The sequence below is a fragment of the Schistocerca piceifrons genome, chromosome 2, assembly GCF_021461385.2.
Source record: "Schistocerca piceifrons isolate TAMUIC-IGC-003096 chromosome 2, iqSchPice1.1, whole genome shotgun sequence".
In the NCBI taxonomy this organism is placed as follows: Eukaryota; Metazoa; Arthropoda; class Insecta; order Orthoptera; family Acrididae; genus Schistocerca; species Schistocerca piceifrons.
The window spans coordinates 446,602,765-446,625,063 of NC_060139.1; the positions used below are offsets into that span (position 1 = coordinate 446,602,765).

General features: G+C 37.5%; 1 protein-coding gene across 1 annotated transcript in view; it reads left to right on the forward strand.

Moving 5' to 3' along the window:
• The window catches only part of LOC124775462 (ATP-binding cassette sub-family C member 5-like), a 375,967-nt gene that overhangs the window by 303,475 nt on the left and 50,193 nt on the right, over positions 1-22,299 (forward strand). The window contains exon 19 of the mRNA XM_047250294.1: positions 4,194-4,338. Coding sequence (XP_047106250.1) covers positions 4,194-4,338 — 145 coding nt within the window. The remainder of the gene's footprint in view (positions 1-4,193; positions 4,339-22,299) is intronic.

The window sequence follows — 22,299 nt, forward strand, 5'->3', positions numbered from 1 at the left end:
ACTGACATACAGCTGGGAGAGTGGTGTGCTGACTGCATGCCCCTCCATACCTGCATCCAGTGACACCTGTGGGCCGAGAATGACATGGTGGCTGCTTGGTACTTTTCGGCCTCCAATGGCCTATTCGTGTGGATGTTACCACCCCCCCCCCCCCCACCCTCCCTCCAAGTTCACTGCAGCAGTCATTAAAAGAAAATTTTTCATAGATATAAATGGCATAGCTTGTAGTCCAGCAAAATTCGGTGTAGGACTCCTACAGAACTTTGGTGTTATCAGGTTTATGGAAAAATCATTAACTTGTTAACAATGGATTATTGTAGTGTATTCAACAACTCAGCTCACTCAGTAATACGATCTTCTTCATTCACATAATAAATGGCACTGGTTAATAATGACCACTTTCAAATTAAACACTGCTTTTAAGATTTCTTCTCCTACTGATGCATTAGAAATGTCAACATTCTTGATAAAGTCTTATTTGGCCATTGCCAACTCACAAAACAAAATCCACATAATCTAACATAAAAGCAAGTCGCAGGCTTGGCTTCATACCACCTTTCTTTTCCAAACACTTCCCAGAGCTATCTAGACACATTTATATTACAGTAAGCAAAGACAGCATGCCTTGTCAGTGCAAAGAGTTTGTAATGTAATGAAGCTTCATGATTTTGGTAATGTGAAATATATAATTATCTGCTGGTCACTATGAAAGAAACAAATCCAATTTCACAGGATAATTAATATATTGTAACATAAAAATGAAAGAAATGGATTTCCAAAATTGGAATGTTTCCCTAACACACACACAAAATTCAAGCTTTCGCAACCAACGGTTGCTTCATCAGGAAAGAGGGAAGGAGAGGGAAAGACGAAATGATGTGGGTTTTAAGGGAGAGGGCAAGGAGTCATTCCAATCCTGGGAGCGGAAAGACTTACCTTAGGGGGAAAAAAGGACAGGTATACACTCGCGCGCGCACACACACACACACACACACACACACACACACACACACACACACACACACACACATATATCCATCTGCACATATACAGACAAAGAAGACATTTGTAAAGGCCTTTAATGCATGATGTTTAACTTTATTATCTCTTTCTACTAACTCTATTCATAATACGTTTTGTAGACAGCATCCACATATGATATTGAATGTACCTACAAAATTATATCATTGTATGATACTTAATGCAGGAAGTATGACATCATAAACATTAAACATCTGAGCAGATGTTATGGGATACAGGCATGGATGCACAGCTATAAGTAAATACCTGGGCAAAGCCAAGTTTCTCTGATAGTGTTATAATAAATACTTATGTTCCATAGGGACATACATCAATAGTAGATGATGATACATCTCTGTCTAATGAACCATTTGATACGATTGATATTCTGATGATGTATCTTTGAAAATTGCATATCTTATGTCTATATATAATAGAGGGAATCATTCCACGTGGGAAAAATATATCTAAAAACGAAGATGATGTGACTTACCAAACGAAAGCGCTGGCAGGTCGATAGACACACAAACAAACACAAACATCACACAAAATTCAAGCTTTTGCAACCAACGGTTACTTCGTCAGGAAAGAGGGAAGGAGAGGGAAAGACGAAAGGATGTGGGTTTTAAGGGAGAGGGTAAGGAGTCATTCCAATCCCGGGAGCGGAAAGACTTACCTTAGGGGGAAAAAAGGATGGGTATACACTCGCACACACACACATATCCATCCACACATATACAGACACAAGCAGATGTATTCAAAGGCAAAGAGTTTGGGCAGAGATGTCAGTCGAGGCGGAAGTGCAGAGGCAAAGATGATGTTGAATGACAGGTGAGGTATGAGTGGCGGCAACTTGAAATTAGTGGAGATTGAGGCCTGGTGGATAACGAGAAGAGAGGATATATTGAAGGGCAAGTTCCCATCTCCGGAGTTCGGATAGGTTGGTGTTAGTGGGAAGTATCCAGATAACCCGGACGGTGTAACACTGTGCCAAGATGTGCTGGCCGTGCACCAAGGCATGTTTAGCCACAGGGTGATCCTCATTACCAACAAACACTGTCTGCCTGTGTCCATTCATGCGAATGGACAGTTTGTTGCTGGGTGGTTGGGTTTATGTAATTTAGGAAGCATGTAGAAGGTAGCAGTGTGGGGAGTGATGGGGTCGGGGAGAGAGAAAGACTCAGGGAGAGGTTCGGGACTGGACCTAATGATTTGAGAATAACTGGATATTCTGCTGGATTTCTGGCATGTGGTCACTGTGCTTGGGTTTTTAGGTGGCTGTATGAGACAGTTGGTGAAGTTTCTCTGCCAGTTAATCCCTGCAGCCTTTGTCAGCATGGATGTTTATAAGGTCGGGATCAGTTTTTAGGTTGTGAGTTGCTTTTCTTTCTGCAGATGTAAGATTGGTTTCCATAATCTACATGCTTCCTAAAGTCCATAAACCCTTTCATCCAGGACCCCCCCTCCCTCCCCCAGTTGCAGCTGGTTACTGTGCCCCCACAGAGAGAATCTCTTCTCTCATGTTGTGCTCTACAAACTAAGCTGCATCCACTGTGCTGCTTTCTAAATGTCAAATTTGTCAACATCAGTCATTCCTATTCATGTAGTGCTGCTTTAGTTGTGGCATGGCTAGTTCCTACACCACTGAGGGAACTCCATGCTTTTCTTTTAAGATCCTCTTCTGGGAGTTGTATGGTCATACCTGCTTTGCCTATCTACTCACAGTCAAGGGAGAATGGCCACTGATTTCTCCATTCTTTTGTTAGATAATAGTTTGCTCAAGAGGGTTGACCATTCTTTACCCAGATTGTTTCTCTAGATTTTAGTCAGGTGTATGGTGTATTCTGCATTGTTTCAAGAATTTATAAGTGTCTGGATCTTTTGATTTTTGTCAATTCAAGTGTTGTTTATTTTTGTTGTCAAAAATTTGATAGAACAATATAAGTGAGAACTAACAACAAGAATATTGGTGTGGATTTAAGAATTCCTATCACAATCCTGATTATGTCATTTAGATAAATATATATTTCATTGCCATGGCTGCTTCTACTCCAAACAGGAGAACAGTACTCGGAGACAAGACACACAACTGCTTGTGCTGTAGTTCATAATGTGTTTGCTTTAGATCCCCAGCTTGCACCAGCAAGTTTTCTTAATATATTATATCTTGATTTTAGCTTTTTTTTCCTCTTAGTTCTATGGGTTTTTTTAAAAGTCTGAGATCTGTCAAAAGTTACATCTAAATATTTGTGGCGGAAGATTTGTTGTGGAAGATTAAATTCAGTTCTTTGTCATCATGTTGGTTAGGTGGAGTGGGCTAACTTTTTATTTATTGTGGTTGAGGCAAAGTCTCAGTGTTTTGTAATACTGATCAAGCTTTACTAGACTGTTAGTAACTTTTTCTTCAACCTCTTCAAATAAGTTTCTTTGAGTTACCATCATTAGGTCACTGGCTGGTGTATAAGTTAAATAAAAATGGGACCAAAATGAAGTCCGGTGAGAGACTATTCTTTATGATATAAGATTTACCTGTAGTTTCTGTAACGATCTAAGAATATGCCTGTAGTTTCTGCAAAGAGCTAAGAATACGCCTGTCACATACTCATCCTTTTCAATAGTTGATTACATCACTACCTGTACAATTTGCTTAGTGTTTGATAAAATATAATCTTTCATTTTTCATTCCATTTGTAGTTTGTCAATTCAATTTTCTGTACATCAGCGGAGATACTTCCTAAATTTTTTTCTTAAATTTGCATTAAAATATCCCATCATCATCCTGTAGTGGGTTTTGGTGTCTGTTTTATTTTCTATATCCTTTCACACAGATCATTTATGTTTTCATCAGCATGTGGTTACATTGGTGCATAGGTTAATGATTTTCATTGAATATCATTTGTTTATTCTTTTTTAAACAAGTCCTGCTATTCTTTTCTAGATTTATTCAGTATCTCCAATGCTGTTTTTAAATTATTGTTATTATTATTCTTATTATTTTATTACAATCAAGCCTATGCTAAGACTATTGTAACAAAAAATAACTCTTCTGTTTTTGCAGCATAGTTAGTGTTATTCCTTTTTTATTTATTCATAATAGAAACATTTTGTTAAGTACCAAAGTGTACTGGTTCATTGCATTACATGCAAACATTTATAGTTGTCTCTCTTTTCAGAATATTGATGTGGTACCAACTAACAACAAATCAGCATATACATTGGCAGAAGAAGGAAGTATATTCTTCCACAATGTGAAATTAAAATTCTGGCCTCCAGGGCATAAAGCACTAACTTTCAAAATAAAGAGCAATCAGAAGATTGGTAAATTTTACTTAATTCAGAAATACTGCTCCATTGAATAACGATTAATCTGTTGCTTGAAAAGTTTATTTTGTTAGTGAAAAACCACAGAATGACTGTAAAGTCATTGCGGAACATAAAGAATATTTATTTCTGCTCAAAAAAATCTCAAATGGTGAATATTATGGAATTATGTTTATGGCACAACAGTAAAAGCAGTGAATCTTGAAATGAGCACCCTTGATAGTGGATAGCATTTCTAGTTGATATTCAGTTAACCCATCTCTTATCCAGCATCACTGTAACATCATTTGAACAATTCTTTTATCAAAATTATGTGGAACAAGTCAGTTTACAGGATGTGTATACATGATTAGTGTTAACAATAATGAACACAGTATCATTTTATTCCTACTCATGCAATTTTAATTTAAAATTTTTTTTAGCTACCAGTTCTGGAACTTCATCAATGAAACAGAAGGAGTTATCCAGAAGCAATGATTTTAAAATTAGATTTAAAACTTACTTCAGTACCTGCCTGTGAGACATTTTAGGCTATTGTTAAGAAAGAGATAGAGGGGCTGGCCAGTACTTACCTCAGCTCAGCACAGCCGATAGATACACAAAACAGAACAGAAAATTTACATTCCTAGCTTTCGGAACTTTGTTCCTTCATCAGGGAGGAGAGAGGGGGAAAAAGGGAAGAAGGGAAAGTAGATTCAGTTACTTACAACACAGGATATGAAGCAACAGGGAAAGGTAAACAGGGAGGGTAATAAGGATGGAGGCATGGTTGTCAGAGGGAAGCCAAAGATATTCTACTGTAAGTACTGTGCCAGCTTCAAACCAAAGAGGATGCATACAGAAGTAAAGAGGTATATAGTATAAAGATAAACACAACTATGTAGGAAATGTAGGAAGAAAAGATGCGTGAATGGCTAAAGAGGAGAGGGAAAAAGGAGAAAACTAAAGAGTAAATGGGAGTGAGGTTGGTTAATGTAGGTTCAGTCCAGGGGGATGGCGGGATGGAAGGATGTGTTGGAGTGCAAGTTCCCATCTCCGCAGTTCTGAGGGACTGGTGTTGGGTGGGCGAAGCCAAATGGCACGTATGGTGTAGCAGGTTCCTAGGTCCCTAGAATTATGCTGGAGGGCATGCTCTGCTACTGGGTATTGGACATCTCCTAGGCGGACAGTTTGTCTGTGCCCATTCATGCGCTCAGCCAGTTTAGTTGTCGTCATACCGATGTAAAAGGCTGTGCAGTGCAGGCATGTCAGCTGATAAAAGACATGTGTTGTTTCACATGTGGCCCTGCCTTGAATTGTGTATGTTTTACCAGTAGTGGGGCTGGAGTAGGTGGTTTGTGGGGGGATGCATGGGGCAGGTTTTGCAATGGGATCGGTTACAGGGGTAGGAACCGCTGGGTAGAGAAGGTGGTCTGGGAATATCGTAGGGTTTGACAAGGATGTTATGGAGGTTAGGGAGGGTGACGAAAGGCAACTCTGGGTGGTGTGGGGAGAATATTGTCAAGGGATGATCTCATTTCAGGGCTTGACTTGAAAAAGTCATATCCCTGGTGGAGTAATTTATTTATGTATTCGAGACCAGGATAATATTGGGTGACAAGGGGGATGCTTCTGTGTGGTCTGGGTGTAGGAACGTTGTTGTTGGACGGGGAGGAATGTATTGCTCAGGAGATCTGTTTGTGGACGAGGTCTGCAGGATAGTTGTGGGAGTGGAAAGCACTGGTCAGGTTATTGGTGTAATTGTTGAGGGATTCATCACTGGAGCAGATACGTTTGCCATGAATACCTAGGCTGTAGGGAAGGAAGCATTTGATGTGGAATGGATGGCAGCTGTCAAAGTGAAGGTACTGTTGTTTGTTTGTGGGTTTGATGTGGACAGAGGTAGAGGTGTGGATGTGAGCTACCACAAGATGAAAGTCAACATCCAGGAAGTTTTGGAGAAGGACCAGGTGAAATTCAGATTCAAAAAGGAGTTGAGGTTATTGAGAAAATTAAGGAGTGTTTCTTCCAAAAGCTAGGAATGTAAATTTTCTGTTCTGTTTTGTGTATCTATTGGCTGTACTGAGCTGAGGTAAGTGCTGGCCAGACCCTCTATCTCTTTGCTAGTATTTGTTTCACATCTTTATATTAGATTTTCCATTAATCATTTTAGGCAATTGGGTAAATGATTGAAAATACCTACTTGCAGCTTTAACAATGGGTAATATAGGTCAGTTTTTCCTTCTAGTGTGATAGGGGTGCACATCAGTGTCCTTCTCAGATTGTAGTGGATTATTTATGACAAATTTCATTAGGGAAAAATGTAATGTGAAAGAGAAGTTAAAATGCATAGTTCCTTGAAGTGGTATCTACATGATGTGCATGGGTGAACACCATATATTATTGTCGTTGCTCACTTTTATGCAGTCAATAATTTTTTTTAAGTGAACCAAAGAAAATTATTCCATATGATATCATTGAACCCTCTGGGACTCCCTTTGTGATTTTACGACAGTAACTAAGAAACTAAAATTTTCTACCTTTCTGAAATTGTCTAAATTATCTAGCACAGCCTTTTGCATTCTGTCTGTCTAGTATGATTCAGACAAGCTGTGAGTAAAGTCATCAGTTCCATAAAACGTAATTTTTTTTTAACAATAAGAGACTATCATGTTCTACACAATCAAAGGGCTTGGAGGGATCACAAAAAATACCAACTGGCATTATATTGTTATTTAAGGCTTTTACCATTTGATAAGTGAATGTAGCTCAGGTTGTCATCCATAAAGACCACTTTATCAACAATGAAAAACAATCAAACAATTTAAAATCAAAGATAGTAAAATACTCTGTATTAAACTGAATGAAAGTCCAAACCCACAATAGCTGTTTATTTTTATACTTCTTATATTTTTTATAAAAATTTGTTTTTGTAGTTTTGTTGGTTTAATATACTTTGCCATCTAGGAATCAGCCTTCATTCAGATTTTGTTATCTTGTTGTGGATGTAACCAGGCAGTCTAGTTTTCTTAGCTGTAATTTTAAGTGTACTTTCTTCTCATAAGTGTAATTGTTAATATTTTTGATCTCTTGTACTGGATTGTTATTTAACACTGAAATCAATATTGTTACTGCGATTTCCAATGTCCAATCTGCATGTCCTTTAATTTGGGTTCTACTGCTAGATATAGCAATTTTAAACCCATAATGGGTTGGCGCATGCTCAGCCTCACAGTATTCTGTGTGTGGCTAGCACTGTAAGATGCAGTTCTATTTGATGAATGCCAATATCTTTAAATATTTTTAGTATGTTAACAGCTCCCAAGGATTGTATGTCCTTTCATTCCTTGTTTCCGCTGCGGATTGTCATGTGTTGTCCAGGCTTGTTTTTTGACAGAGTTTTGTTTTTATGCACACTTGCATCTTGGAAGTCATGGCACATGTGACTACATCTAAGTCAGGTTCACACACACACACACACACACACACACACACACACACATTATGGCTTTTTAGAGCTGTGACAAAGAGCTAAATACAAGAAAGACAAAACCCAAATGTTGTATCCGACAATAGATTTTGCACAGGTATAAATCAGGGACCACAAACATCTTTATAATATAAATAACATTGAGAGACAAAAATGCCATCTGCAGTGGCAAACTAACTACCAGCTGGCATGTAAATATCATCCACGGACACACCACTCTTCAAAAATTTAGAATCTTGTTGAATTTGTTGTTATAGGCATTTCAAATAACTAATTTTTAGTTTAACAGCTGCCTCATGACAGTCTGGAGCTATTTCCTGTATAAAATCCGCAATTTATGGAATGTTTGGTCTCACAAATCATGAAGCTTGTACAACTCACTGTTTTTGGTTACATTTATTAAGATTATTTACTTACTTATTCAAAAATCTTTTAAGAGTGTGGGATATGTCAAGCAAATATTGCACGCACACACACACACACACACACACACACACACACACACACCACACACACACACACACACACACACACACACACACACACACACAATGCTATTCTTGTAGTTCCAGTAGCTGTGAAAGTGTACCTGCTGACAACTGTTTTCAGTTCTTTTTAGAAATAAATTAAAAACATACTGAAATCGAATGAATTACAGCTGAAATTACTAAATGATAACTGTGACAGATTGCCCATGTTTTGAAATACTGACACCAGGGAGCACTGGTGGTAGGAAAGTCGTACAACTGAGCTGAACTTTTTGTGGCATGACAAAAGTTGCATCTCTTAAGTTGCACCACTAAAAACTGGGCATTCACATGTGCAATTGCGTTGCATCTGCAGTATGCCATTAGCTGTGGTGGCACTTTTCTTGTGTGTGTGAACCCAGCTTTAGTGTCTGCTTTGTTCAGTAGGTAATGTTGATTATTGTCACCTTTTCTTATGTAGTTTCATTCCGTATGCAGATATGACCTGAAGATATACCTCCAGGATATGAAACTGTCATCATACATGGAAAAACACAATAAACAGCTATTGCAGATTTGGACTTTCACTCAGTTTAATATAGACTATTTTACCATCTCTGATTTTAAATTGTTTGATTGTTCTTCACATGATGTACAAGTTCTGTAGCTATGGTTGCCTGACCTAAAATGTTATTTGTAGAATAATGAGAAATTCATGTTAGGAAAGGTGTGGATCTCTGCACCACAGTGATTTCACATCCTTTATTTGGCTAAATAACATCAATTCCATCTGTGCATAAAGATCTGAGAATAAACAATTTTTATGCACTAAAAATGTAGTTATGTGAAAATGAAAAGTACAGTACTTATCTTTGTTGGTTCTGATGGAATATTTTGTGTTAAAGCCTACAGGTCATACAAGATCCGGCAAGATGCAACATCCTTAATCTCACGTCATAAAACCACTAAAACCAGGGCAGACTAGGCACAGCTTTGGCAGTTCTGCTGAAGGTGCAGCATTGCTTCAGTATGGCTCTGCAGCGCACAAACATTATTAAGAAAACAACAAGTGTAGTAACAAAATAATGAATGCTATAATTTATAATGCATTTGTCATTTATAATGAAAGTTTTCATGTATCAAGAAGTGTTCATTAAGCTCACATTTTCCCAGAGATTGCATCTTCACTCACAGTAATCACCTGAATGCAACAAGTTTACTGTTGCCAATCACTGTTTATTTATTCCCACAGTTTGTTTCATAGGTTTAAACTTTGGCATCAAGAGGGTTTATCTGAATTAATATGGCTGATAGGTGCTGTACTATGACTTTGGATTAACCAGTGGGACTGTCTCCAGTGATACAGGCTCTTTTGCCTGTCTGTTAAATCACATACAGCACATACTTCGTACATCATTTGATACCAATAGTAGTCACACTAAAATTTAACCATAAACATTTGTATTTAAACTAGTTTTGTTGTATATCTTATAAAACGTTACAGTTCTTTATGAATGTAATAGAAAGAAACATTCCACATGGGAAATATACATTAAAAAAAGGTGCTGTGACTTACCAAATGGGAAAGTGCTGGTAGATAGACACAATAAAAAACACACAAATATCAAGCTTTCGCAACCCATGGTTGCTTCATCAGGAAAGAGGGAAGGAGAGGGAAAGACGAAAGGATGTGGGTTTTAAGGGAGAGGGTAAGGAGTCATTCCAATCCCGGGAGCGGAAAGACACCTTAGGGGGAAAAAGGGACACACACATATCCATCTGCACATATACAGACACAAGCATACAGTTCTTTAGCTTTAGTTAAAATTATCTCATACTGTATTATGTATGACAACAGAGTAATCCAATACATGTTCATAATGTTTATACAGAGACCAAAGCAGTAAGAAAAATCAGACTTCAGGCGTGTATATTAAAAACTCTAAAGCATCTCATCAGAGCAAACTATACCATCACACCACCATCACCACCATCATACTTCCAAATCATCTCAAACCAACTTATCTCTCATCATCTTCTCTGAAGTAGCTAGTGTTCATATTTTAGCAAGTGACTAATTGTCATGTTCAAAGCAAAATATCATCATGAGTAATTATGTTGTGTGGCATGGATGTTGGAATAATGGATTAAATAAACAAATAACAAGGGCACAATGTCATAAATTAGTCAAAAGACAGCAATAATTTAGTACATAAAGTAGATAGATTCTTATCAAAATGCACATCATGTCATAAGTTGAAGGTTAAGTGAATAAACTGATCTTATCACGTGGCTGAGTTTCAGCAAAAGTAGTATAATGGCAAAACACTAAGCCTGTTGGGGTGAAAATGAAAGAATCCAGAATTATTATTATTATTATTATTATTATTATTATTATTATTGTTATTATTGTTATTGTTACACATCATTAAAAGAACAAAGAAAAAATATTTCTGCTTTGTGTTGGTTCATAAAATCATCATCTCATCCTAGTTAAAAGAGGATGCAGTAACAGAAAAGATAACTGTTACAAATGATCGGAATGAAGAGATGATGTAACAAGGAAGTTGATGTGAGAACTAATTCAACATGTCCCAGAGCCTTATTTGCACCAAGCACAAAACTCACAAAAATATGAATCATACTAGCGGTGAACATCTTCAATAATCAAAATATAGAATCCTACATACCAGTTCATTACCAAACACCATTCCAATCAAACACAATGTTATGTCAGAATTTACTCTACCAACCAACCATTAGTATTTCTAACATAAAATATAATACACTATAATTAATAGATGAATCAGTAAAAATTCTCCTCCATAAACAAAATCTGTATATTTCAACTTTGCTACTGTACTTCCATACAGATCTCTGTTTTATCTGGAGGCTTTTTCAGTTCTCCACAATTCAGTTCTTTCACAATTCTGTCACCACATGTAATACTAACTGCACACTCTTCAATTACTCTCTCTCTCTCTCTCTCTCTCTCTCTCTCTCTCTCTCTCTCTCTCTCTCTCTCTGAATCTCTCTCTCCCTCCCTCCTTCCCTAATCCTTTTCCCCCCTCCACTCTCACTCTCTCTCTCTCTCTCTCTCTCTCTCTCTCTCAGCATAGCAGACAAATCAGAATTGAGTACCTTTTCACCACAAGTGCACTTAAAATAAATCATCATTCACTACATACTTACCAAGTTCCTTCCATTTATTTTTAAGCTATTTCCAAAATGCACTCCAATACTTCTCCCAATGGTTGTGATGCAATTGTTAAGAAAATATGGATAGTCTTTGCCACACTATTCTTCAGACACAATAGATTTTGAGTTACTGTCAGCTATCCCTGTTGGAAATCCGTCTGGTTTGGCAGCATTGTTATATCAGATACATTACTTTTTCTGTTCTCTCACAAAAATTCTTCATTCAAATTAACAAAACATTTTACATTCTCATCTGTGCAAGTAATTTTCTTATGTTAAAAATATGGTTCAGACTATTGTTATTCTGAATGGCTATAGCATTCAGATAGCATTTTTGGTCAATATTATAACAAAATACATGTTATTTTTATGTAATTAAAGGTTAAAATTATTAAATGCAAAGATATGGTCACATAATCAAAAATTCTGTTATTGGCTGACATTCTGGAAACATCACAAGCTAGGAGTAAGATTATAATGTTAGCCAAAATTTACTACTGTTCTTCTGTATCTTTTCTGCAAACAGTTTAATTATTTAGTGATGGGGTGGTCATAAGTTGCTATGGGACTAAACTGCTGAAGTCATCAGTTCCTACACTTACACACTACTTAATCTAACATAAACTAACTTACGCTAAGGACAACACACACACCCATGCCCAAGGCTCAAACCTCCAATGGGGGTAGCTGCGCAGACCGTGGCAAGGTTCCTCAGACTGCATAGCTTAGAGATGGGAAACACGTCTACAGTTTTTAAGTAACAATGAAAAGGAATTTTGTGAAGGCTGGTAGGGGAAACCTTCTTTTCTGCAAACATTTTAGTTATTTAGTGATGGGAAATATATTTACAATTTTTAAATAACAATACAAAGGAATTTTGTAAGGGCTGGTAGGGGAAATCTTCTGAAAGTTGATGTGTTTATGGTCTCTTCATTCTTGAAAAACAACCCAGGTTTTTATTTTGCGGAAATAAGAAATGTGAAAACTGCATCGCATGGAAACTTGTACAGATGTACTATGACACAGTAACAAGTTACAGAATAGTCTTAAAACTGAGGGAATCTGGAACTGAATTGTTTGCTCAGACAATACTGACAAGGTTTTCCATGGCAGCTTGTGAAAACATGCACAATAAAACATAGTGACATCTTTTTGATTCAGAAGATAATTCTGACTGTTAATTGCTGTCATTGTTACCAGCACTACTATTGTTTTCCATGTACCTCTTTTTTCAATTCTCAAAATTTTAGATAGCTTAATAATACTTGTGAGGAATTGCAAAACTTGTTTCCCTTCAACAACTTTACACATTGCAGTTTCTCTGTATCTTCAGGTCATTGATTTAAACTACTGGCTAATTTTGTGTATAAAATGTGCATTGTTGCAGTGAAATCTTAAAGAATCTGTTGCCCTACCACCTACTTAATTGCTGCTGAAGCAATATGATTTCAAAGTACTTAGGCATGACCAACATTCATTTTATCATAATTCCCTGGTCTTATTACATTTCCTCATACGTTCCAAGCAATATCCAATTTTTCTCTTTTTCTCAATCATACAGCTTTATAATAGGCTCAGTGGAGACAATTAGAAGTGGCAAATTAGTATCTTCAATGGCATGTTTGGGAATAATAATGTGGTCAAATGTTGTTATATGATTTCTCTGATTCTCTAAAATATACATCAGGCATGAAACACAGGTTCTCAACACCATCCTTATGATTCATCTCAGTTTAATCTGGTGTAAAGTGAAGCTAATAAATGAAAATAGCTACTAAAACGTAATATGATATAGAATTTATAAATGTCTCACATAACTGTATTCTAAATAAAGCAAACTTAAGAAGGAAATAGTATTAAGGGAAGAGGAAAACAGAAAAGAAAATGAAGAAAGAAAAAAATTGCATCCCTATGAGCAAATAGCATCCACATTTCATGTATCTTCTCATTCTCTGGAACACTCAAAAATAATTTTTGGGGAGTTTTTATAGATGTATTTGTACAATGTGGCACCACACACCACTTGTAACCTATTTTTCAAAACATAAATTCCAAAACAATATACGCTGCGAACAGCATGCTAGCCAGTGGTGTCACAGGCATCACATGACTCAAATGAAGTGTTTTAGTGGGCTTTCAATTTATTTGATTTTAATTTATGGCTTTCTTTTCATGAGAAAAAGAGCATGTTATGAGTATAAAACAACACAATCAAACATTTAAGATGACTTCCAGAAAACAGTCATATACCCCTTTCTCAACTTTAATCAGAGCTTCCTCTATAACTTCATAATATCTACCTCATCTTTCATCATATTGACATCAGACACACTAAAGTTTCCATCATGAGTTACAATATCATTCATCTCAGCAAACAGTTCTGTTTGATTACTTGATATATCTGTTCTAGTAAGCAGGAGTAACAATTCACCAAACAGTTGAAGAAATGAGTCACTAATAGGCATATAAACAAGACTGAGATCATTTGATAGCTTTCAGCCGGATCTTCTCCAGTCATGTGGAGGAGAAGATTGGGAGAAAAGACAGCACAGAGGGAGAAAGAGGCAGATCAGAGGAGGAGGGTGAGCAAAGAAAGAGTCATGGGGCAGAGGTGGGGATGGTGTGGTGCAGCATTTAGTGGAGACTGAGGCCAGGAAGATTATGGCATCAAGGGATGCGTTGCAAGGACAATACCAATATACATAATTCACAGAAGCTAGTGTTATGGGGGTGTATCCAGATGGCATGGGTTGTGAAACAGCTATTCAAATCATGTATGTTGTGCACAATGCTCAACTCTTCCTCCTGCAGCCAGAAAGCTCACTGGTGCCACATTCATATCCTATGTGGATGCTGTCTCTCCCTGTTAACCAGCAGTTGCCCTTCCCAACCCTCCCTACTGCTCCTCGTCTCATTTCTCCACTCACCCAATCCACCTGACATAATCTCTCACCCAAGTCAAGGTTCAGTGCTGCTTCTATTTAAGCAGTCAGGACAATGTAACTGTGCAGGTGTATGTGTTGGACTGGGGAGCAAACACTTATAGGTTTCAACAAGATTCAATCTTACATCTACTATTGTTTCTCATATACATAAATGACCTTCTATCTAATTATAACAAGCAGAATCATTTCTTTTTGCAAATAACACTAGTATTGTAATCAATCAAAAAAACATATAATAACAGAAGACATAGTAATTAATATTCTTTAAAGTATTATTGAGCAGTTTTTTCCTCAATTCCAAAAGACACAATATATTCAGTTCTGCACATCTGGCAATACCACACCACTGATAAGTGTAACACATGGTGAAGAATAATAACTAAGGTGGAAACATCAAAATTTTTAGGTTCATATTGATGAGAATTTAAACTGGGAAAAATTCATTTAGGAACATCTAAAACAATTTAGTTCAGCCACTTTTGCAGATCTCTTGAAGAGAGGCAAATCAGCAATTTGTCATATGTATATATTTTCATTCAATAAGATCAGTAATGTTCTAGGGAACTCAACTTTAAGAAGGAAAGTCTTCATTGCTCAAAAATGTGCTGTAAGAATAATGTGTGGTGATAACCATAATCATCTTGCAAACATCTGTTTAAAGAGTCAAGCATATTGACTTCTGCTTCACAGTATATTTATTCCCGTACAAAGTCTGACAATATAATATAATTGGTATAATAGAGGGAAACATTCCACGTGGGACTTCCTCAAATCCTGCCCTGAAATGAGATCCATCCTTCATGAAATCCTCCCCACTCCACCAAGAGTGTCTTTCCGCCGTCCACCTAACCTTCATAACCTGTTAGTTCATCCCTATGAAATCCCCAAACCACCTTCCCTACCCTCTGGCTCCTATCCTTGTAACCGCCCCCGGTGTAAAACCTGTCCCATGCACCCTCCCACCACCACCTACTCCAGTCCTGTAATCCGGAAGGTGTACACGATCAAAGGCAGAGCCACGTGTGAAAGCACCCACGTGATTTACCAACTGACCTGCCTACACTGTGATGCATTCTATGTGGGAATGACCAGCAACAAACTGTTCATTCGCATGAATGGACACAGGCAGACAGTGTTTGTTGGTAATGAGGATCACCCTGTGGCTAAACATGCCTTGGTGCATGGCCAGCACACCTTGGCACAGTGTTACACCGTCCGGGTTATCTGGATACTTCCCACCATCACCAACCTATCCGAACTCCGGAGATGGGAACTTGCTCTTCAATAATCCTCTCTTCCCGTTACCCACCAGGCCTCAATCTCTGCTAATTTCAAGTTGCTGCCACTCATACCTCACTTGTCATTCAACAACATCTTTGCCTCTGCACTTCCGCCTTGACTGACATCTCTGCCCAAACTCTTTGTCTTTAAATATGTCTGCTTGTGTCTGTATATGTGTGGATGGATATGTGTGTGTGTGCGAGTGTATACCCATCCTTTTTTCCCCCTAAGGTAAGTCTTTCCGCTCCCGGGATTGGAATGACTCCTTACCCTCTCCCTTAAAACCCACATCCTTTCGTCTTTCCCTCTCCTTCCCTCTTTCCTGATGAGGCAACAGTTTGTTGCGAAAGCTTGAATTTTGTGTGTATGTTTGTGTTTGTTTGTGTGTCTATCGACCTGCCAGCACTTTCATTTGGTAAGTCACATCATCTTTGTTTTTAGATAATATAATATAATTGGACGGATAAAATAATCTACTCACCAAGCAGCAGCAGGAGAACACACTTATGCAAGCTTTCAAAGCCAGTGGCTCCTTTTTCAGCAGAAGGGTTGAAGACGAAGGAAGAGGGTTGAAGGAAAAGGACTGGAGGGGTTTAGGAAAAGGGGTAGAGGTCAGAAAAGTCAGCCTGAACCCTGAGTCAGGGGAGACTTACCAGATGGGATGAAAAGGAAAGACTGATTGTTGGAGACTGCACTGGACAAGATTTGAAAACCTGAGAGTTTAAAGGTGGAAGACAGGGTAATATACAAGACAGAGATTACTACTAAAATATCATGCATGAGTTATAATACAGGAAAGCTAAGTAATCATTTGTAACATGGGTGGGACGGGGGTGGTGAAAAATGAATATTCAGAAAATGAAAGGTGCAGAAAACTAAAACAGAGTGAAGATAGGAGTAGTTACTGTGAAGTAATGCTGAGATGGAAGAAATTAACGTAAATTAAGGCCAGATGGGTGGTAAGAACCATAGACATGTTTTAGCGCTAGTTCCCACCTGCGGAGTTCTGAGAAACTGGTGTTTGGGGGAAGAATCCAGATGGTGCATGTGGTGAAATAGGCACTGAGGTCATGACTGTCATTTTGTAGAGAATGCTCTGCTACAGAATGTTGTGTATTGCTTGTATATACCCTCTGCCTATGCCCATTCATCCCAGTTGATAATTTGGTGGTAGTCAGGCCAATGTAGAAGGCCAAACAGTGTTTACATAACAGCTAGAATATAACATGTCATTTCACAGGTGGCTCTCCCTTCGGTTGTATATGTTTTGCCAGTTAGAGAGCTTTTACAGGTGGTGGTAGGTGGGTGAATAGGGCAAATCTAGCATTGGGGATGGTCACAGGGGTAGGAGCCATAGGATAGGGAGATGGTTGTAGAAGCTGTATAGAGTCCAACATGAATATTGTGGACATTGGGAGGGTGATGGAAAACAATTCTAAGTGTGGTGGGCAAAATTTCAGACAGAATGGATCTCATTTCAGGGCATGATTTTATAAAGTCATGGCCCTGTTGAAGTAGCTGATTAACACATTCTAGACTACGATGATACTGAGTCACTAATGGTATGCTCTAAAATTGTTTTTTGGAGGGATTAGCAGTACCAGAATTGAATGTGATGGCTTGGGAAATCTGCTTTTTAACTAGGCTGGTGGGGTAATTTCCATATGGACTCACCATGAGTCCATATGGTATAGATGTCATCAATATATCTAAACCAGACAAGGGGCTGATAACTTATGGATCCCAGGAAAGCCCCCTCCAAGTGACCCATGAAAAGATTGGCAGAGGAAGGAGCCATTCTGGTTCCCATGGCTGTACCCCTGATCTGTTTGTATGTCCGCCCCTCATAGGTGAAGTAGTTGTTGGTAAGTATAAATTTGATTAAGGTGAGTAGGAAGTATGTCATAGATTTGGAATCAGGTGGGCACTGACTGAGGAAATGTTCAACAGCAGACAGACCATGTACATGGGGGATGTTGATATAGAGGGAGGCAGCATCAATGGTGACAAGGAAGGTGTGTGTTGGGAGTGGGACAGGTGCAGATTTCCAATGATCTAGGAAAAGGCTGGTATCTTTGATGTAGGAGAAGAATATTTGTACTATGGGTACTGGTGTTAATCAACTAAGGCAGATATATGTTCAGTGGGTGCTTTGAAGATAGCAACTATAGGATGGCCAGGATGATTGGGTTTGTGGAAGTTAAGAAGAAGGTAAAGGGTGGGGGTGCATGGTTTGGGTGATGTGAGAAGTTCTACGGATTGAGGTGATAGTCCTTGTGAGGGGCCTGAGGTTTTAAGGAGTGACTGCAGGTGGCTTTGTATCTTGATGGCAGACACTGTATGTAGAGGTGTCAGACAGCTGGTGTAGACCATCACTAACACACTCCTTTCAGTCAAGTACTACAGTGGTGGATCCTTTGTATGCTGGGAGGATAACAATGAAATCATCAGCTTTTTGGGAATTCGGAACCTGGGGTTCTGCAGAGGACAGATTAGGGTCATGTTGTAGGGACCTGAGGAAGGGTTGTGAAGCAATGCTGGATGTGAGGAATTGTTGGAAGGTGTATAAGGGATGATTTTGAGGTAGTGATGGTGGATCAAGTTGGGATTGTGGTCAGTCAATGCAGGGTTTTTATTTTATTTTTTATTTTATTTAGTCCTTCAAATCCTATATGTATAGAATATGTACAAGGATATTGGACATGGTTAGGTATTTACAAGATAAAATACAGTTTGTATTGCAATCCTAAGGACTAGATATTGAAGTGATTTAGCAAAGATTCATACATACAACAAACCTTACAGGCAACATACAAAGTAGAACATTAATAATGCATCTTTATTTTTGTTGTTTGGCTTTTATATATTCTGTGAGACTGTAAAAGCAATGATCAATTAAATATGCCTTTACTTCAGCCTTAAAACTACAGAGTTTACCTATTGATTTAATATGGTTAGGTAGATTATTGAAAATCTTTATCCCAGTATGTAGTGTGCCTTTTTGGCACAACGATGTTCTTACCTGTTTCATATGAAGGTCAGATTTTTGCCTTGTATTGTGCGCATATATATCTTCATTTTTTAATAAGATATCTGGGTGTCTATCGATATATTGTTTGATGAAAACTGATGTTTCGTAGATAAAAATGCAAGGAAGAGGAAGAACTGACAGTTTTTTGAATATGGGTCTGCATGATTTCGTATTGTTTACCCCTTCAATAATTCTTAGTATTCTCTTTTGCATCCTGAAAAGTTTAATATTTGTTGTTGTATTTCCCCAGAAGATTGAGCCATATTTAATTACAGAATGCACATAGGAGTAATATACATTTAACAGGCTGGTTTTGCTGCAACAACTTTTTAAGATCCATATCATGTAACAGGTTTTGCTTAGTTTTCTTTGCAAATATTCAATGTGTACCTCCCATTTTGTGTTGTTCTGGAGCCAGAGCCCCAGAAATTTAGTGCTGTCAACACTTTCAAGAACTCTGTCCCCAAGTTCTTTGTTTGGGTGGTGTCTTCCTTTTACATTATAGAAGTTCAGTGCTACTGTCTTTTCTTTGTTTATAATTAGCTTGTTGTAGCTGAACCACTGTTCTACACTGTTCATTGTTTGGATAGCGGAGTCTTTAAGTTTTTCTTCTGTTTTACCACTAATAAGGAAGCTTGTATCATCTGCAAATTGGAGGGTAGTTTGGCAATACTTGTTGTACATAAGATCATTGACATACAGGAGAAACAGAATGGGTCCTAATACTGATCCTTGAGCCACGCCATATTTCACATTTTCATATCCTGAATAGTAGTAGCTGATTTTTTTATGGTCAGTATATTGCACTTCAACCACCTGTTTGTGACCACATAGGTATGTCTTGAGCCACTCATTGGATATACCTCTAATTCCTAATTGGTCAAGCTTCTGCAGTAGGGCATTATGGTCAATGACATCAAAAGCTTTAGATAAATCAAGACATATGCCTGTCACAAACTCACTTGCATCCAGTTTAGTATAGATTTCATTAAGAAATTCAAATATTGCACTTTCAGTTGAATAGCCTTTCCTGAAGCCATGCTGTGAAGGAGAGAGAATTTTATTTTTATGTAGAAAATCAGACAATCTCTTATAAAAAAAAACATTTTCTAAAATTTTTGAAAATACAGGCAGTAGGGCTATTGGTCTATAATTTGAAACACATTCTGGATTTCCTTTTTTGAACAGTGGTTTCAGTTTTGCTGTTTTTAAGCATGAAGGGAAGGTTCCTGATGCCAGTGAGCTGTTGCACAAGTGTGTCAAGGGTTCGGCTAAGGCAAGACAGAATTTTTTAATAATTGCATCTGGTATTCCATCAATTCCACATGAGTACCCTGTTTTCAAGGTTTTTATAACTGATAAAATTTCTTCAGTATTTGCGGATGAAAAGAACAAAGATGTAGACACGTTTCTCACACTATTGCATGATGGAGGTGATATTTTGTTGTGTTCTCAGTCCACTCACCAACTGTTGACTTATGTTTGCAAAATATTTGTTGAAGGTCCCTGCAATTTCTGTTGGGCAAGAAATCATTTGTCCTTCATAACGTAAGTTCATATTTTTATATTGTTTAGTTTCACTTGTTGTTTGATTTTTTATAACTTCCCATATAGCTTTAGATTTGTTTTTTGAATTTTCAATGTGTTTGTCATTTGCCATTGTTTTAGCTTTCCTTACAACATTTTTGAGGATCCTCTTGTAATTCTTCAGGTACAAATGAAATTCATGAGGCATGTTCTGTGTCTTTGCTATATAGTGTAATCTTTTCTCTGCACAAGAGATTCTAATACCTGTTGTAATCCATTTGTTCTTTTTGAAGTTAGGTTGACATTTTTGTTTTTTTAATGGAAATGCAGCTTCAAAGTATGACATGAATATTTCCATGAATTTTTCAAACTTTTTGTTAGTATTTTCACAAATATACACTTCATACCAAGTTTCTTCACTTAGTCTCTGTACAAAAAGGTTTATTTGTATGTTAGTGAATTTCCTTGCTTCTTTTACGAGTTCCTCTTTCTCAGTTGTTTCACTTGGGGTGTGCAAAGCAATAAACTGTGCATAGTGATCACTGAAGCCAGTATTAAAATTTCCGGCATAGAAATTGTGATTTACATCAGTATCAGGTTTTCTGTTGGAAAGGTTTTGGGATTGGGGTTGCAAAGTGATACTTCCAGTTGATACCAAATGTGAAGGAAAGTATGTTCTTCATCAAAGCAGCACTATTAAATGCAGCTTTAGGGTTGAAAGTGAGGCCCTTGCATGATATAAATATTTCAGATAATTTATCTATCCAATTACAGTCTGTCATCAAAAATCATGTTGTCAAAAATTGATTATTTTCATTGTTATATTAGCCTTATGAAGTTTGATACAAAAAAGTTAGCACAGTTTCAAAGGAACAATGATGTATGTAATTACAATACCATAAAAAATGACATTCATTATTCAACATTATGGTATTCTTTGGTACAAAAAGGTGTGAACAATGCTGCCACCAAAATTTTTGATCACTTGCCCAGTGATATAAAATGTCTGACAGAGGGCAAAGTTAAATTTGAAAGCAAACTGTAGAAGTTAACTGTTTTTCAATTGTAGTTATTATCTGCCACATTCGTTCATCATTAATTTCCTCCATTATTTCCCCATCTTATCACTTGTGTTTGTTGTCTTGTTACTCAGTTTTTTCAGTTCCCTCAGTCTTCCAGTTCAGGGGAATAATCTACAATTTCCATATTTGCCAAGTGAGGCAATCAGTTTCGAGATGCTTCATGCCACAAGAACTAAATTTTATAGGTGACACGAAAAACTTACTCTATCCTTGAAAATATCCACCCACTTCTAAAAGTGTATGAGAATTCTGTAATGCAAAAAAATTCTGTTCTCAATTTCTGGGAAGTGGGGTGGGGGCAAGTACCTCTTTTGCCCTTCACTCCCCACCCCCTCCCTCCCCACCCCCCTGCAGATGCTTATGCTTCTGCCTGTTTTCTAGCTGGTTCTTTCTCATTCTGAAGACACTATCATATTTTCCACAATTTCCTAATACTTGATTTAATTATTTTTTGGGGGTAATTTTTTTCATTGGGAATTTTTGAGCTGATTTCTTGGGGCCTCTCATAAATGACTCTCTTGTGATTTACATCTTTTCTGGTTCTTCATAAATCAGTAACAGACCCCATACTATTGCACTTATCACAAAATGAGTCAGTGCTCTTAACTTGAGACAGCATGTTTCCATATGTGAGATGTGATGAATGGGTCTTGTAATCCCACAGAACACCAGTTTTCATACTTTGTGAACATTTTTCATTTCTCGGACACTGCGTCTGCTGCAGCCTTTTTAATAAACAAGAAACAAATAAAATATTGGAAATTTTCCAACATTTTAGCACTACTGATAATTTTTTTCATAATTGTGCAACAATTTCCTAAATTTTAAATTCTAGCTTAAAAAAGGAGTTACGCCTTTTGTAGTACATTCTTTTCATTTTATAACAATTTTTGGAAGGAGGATTAGATTTCATCCTCAGCTCCTTGTATTCTTATAAGCATTTCTCACTAAGCTCACA